The 1,503-nt window shown below is 55.0% G+C and overlaps 1 protein-coding gene across 1 annotated transcript; it reads left to right on the forward strand.

The window, feature by feature from the left end:
• On the forward strand, positions 1-1,503 carry INS49_010386 (uncharacterized protein; the record flags this gene model as incomplete). Its single annotated transcript, XM_043171112.1, has 5 exons — positions 1-15; positions 78-935; positions 996-1,038; positions 1,136-1,291; positions 1,394-1,503. 5 exons carry the CDS (start codon positions 1-3, stop codon positions 1,501-1,503), a joined length of 1,182 nt encoding a protein of 393 aa, XP_043025677.1.

Genomic DNA, 1,503 nt, shown 5'->3' on the forward strand with positions numbered 1-1,503 from the left:
ATGCAACGCATCAGAGTAAGTGGCATTGCACAGAGGCTGACTCGTCAAGCGTCCGACGTGCTGACCATCGAGTGTAGTGCGAAGCCAACACTGACACCCCTGACGACCACGACGCACCCTGTGATGGTTGCAGAAAGATCGGCGCCAACTCCAAGATCCACCGCCTTCCGTGCAAACGGTGGAAGATCACCGAGGTTAGGCTGTTCAAACCAGGCCAAGTCAAGGGCCTGGAGTGGACAAGGCGTTGGAAGGACACCACGATGGCGCCTGACATCTGCCAGTGGGACTCTCCCGATGTCAAGATCATTAGGCTGACCGAGGGTTATGCGGACGGTGTCCAGTTGCGAGTCCGTCGATTCGTCAAGCAGAATGGCGACAGGTTGCACCGCACCTGGTTCGAGAATGGCGAGGAGCAGCGCTGGTACATAGAACCGTACGCGCTAGTTGACCTCGAAGGGGCGAGGGCGCAATACGACAACTACCTGAAGGCGGGGCTGAGTGGGATGCTGAAGGCGCTGCTTGGTCCGAAGGAGAAACTGCTCTGGAGGACGTATGAGCACGCCATCCGGCGACTTAAGAGGCTGGAGACGCCTGAAGAGGAGAAAGAACTAATCTCCAAGACTCTCGACCTATGGGCAGCTGTCCGCCTGACGACAAAATCGTTCCAGATCATTGGGCAGGAGACGCTCGGGATCCAACCCCTCAAAGGAAGCGTCCCTATTCCGCCTGTGATGGGAGCGCAGCTCGACTTCATCCTCCTGAACCAGACGCTGCCCAAGCTTCGAAGGGAAACGTTGGAGTGCTTGCAGAACATGACGCAGGCGAAGAAGCAGAGGACTTGGCTGACGACGTACCTTGTCACGTTCATACTACTGCACAACGTGGCCCTTATCACGGCTCACGACCGTAGCTATGCCAAGAAACACGGTCTGAAGGTAAGTCGTTCGTCAGCAGCACGGGGTGGAGGCAGGATGGCTGACCACAGGTGCGCGTAGAGCAACTTTGCCAGGAAGGACATGGTAGAACAGTACCACTTAGGTAAGTCCGGCTGCAGTACCTCCGACCATGTTGCATCCTCCGAACATTCAGGGAGCACAGAACCATTGTTGATAATGTGGACTGACTTGGTTGGCAGGTGCCAATATCTTCCTAGCCTACTATCATTACTGCAACAAGGGAGTCTACCCATTCTCGACGGAATGCAAGGATTCTGACCTGCAGAACTTGGCCGAGCTGGACGAAGGGTCGATTAATTTCGTCAAGTACACGAGGAATTATGCCAAGGAGCACAGTAAGTCGATACGCATGCGCGTGCACAGGCGGAGGAAGGCAGTTGTAAAAGAGGGCAGACAAAGTGGTGAAATCAAGGTGCTGACCGCATACTGCAAAACAGAGGATCAGTGGGACGATCTGCACATGGCCAAGGACTACGGCAACGACTACTACTTCATCAGACAGCTGTTCGAGCAGAATTGGACTCCGCAGTCAACGACTGTCGACTAA

This window comes from Diaporthe citri (genome assembly GCF_014595645.1).
Source record: "Diaporthe citri strain NFHF-8-4 chromosome Unknown scaffold_4, whole genome shotgun sequence".
NCBI lineage: Eukaryota > Fungi > Ascomycota > Sordariomycetes > Diaporthales > Diaporthaceae > Diaporthe > Diaporthe citri.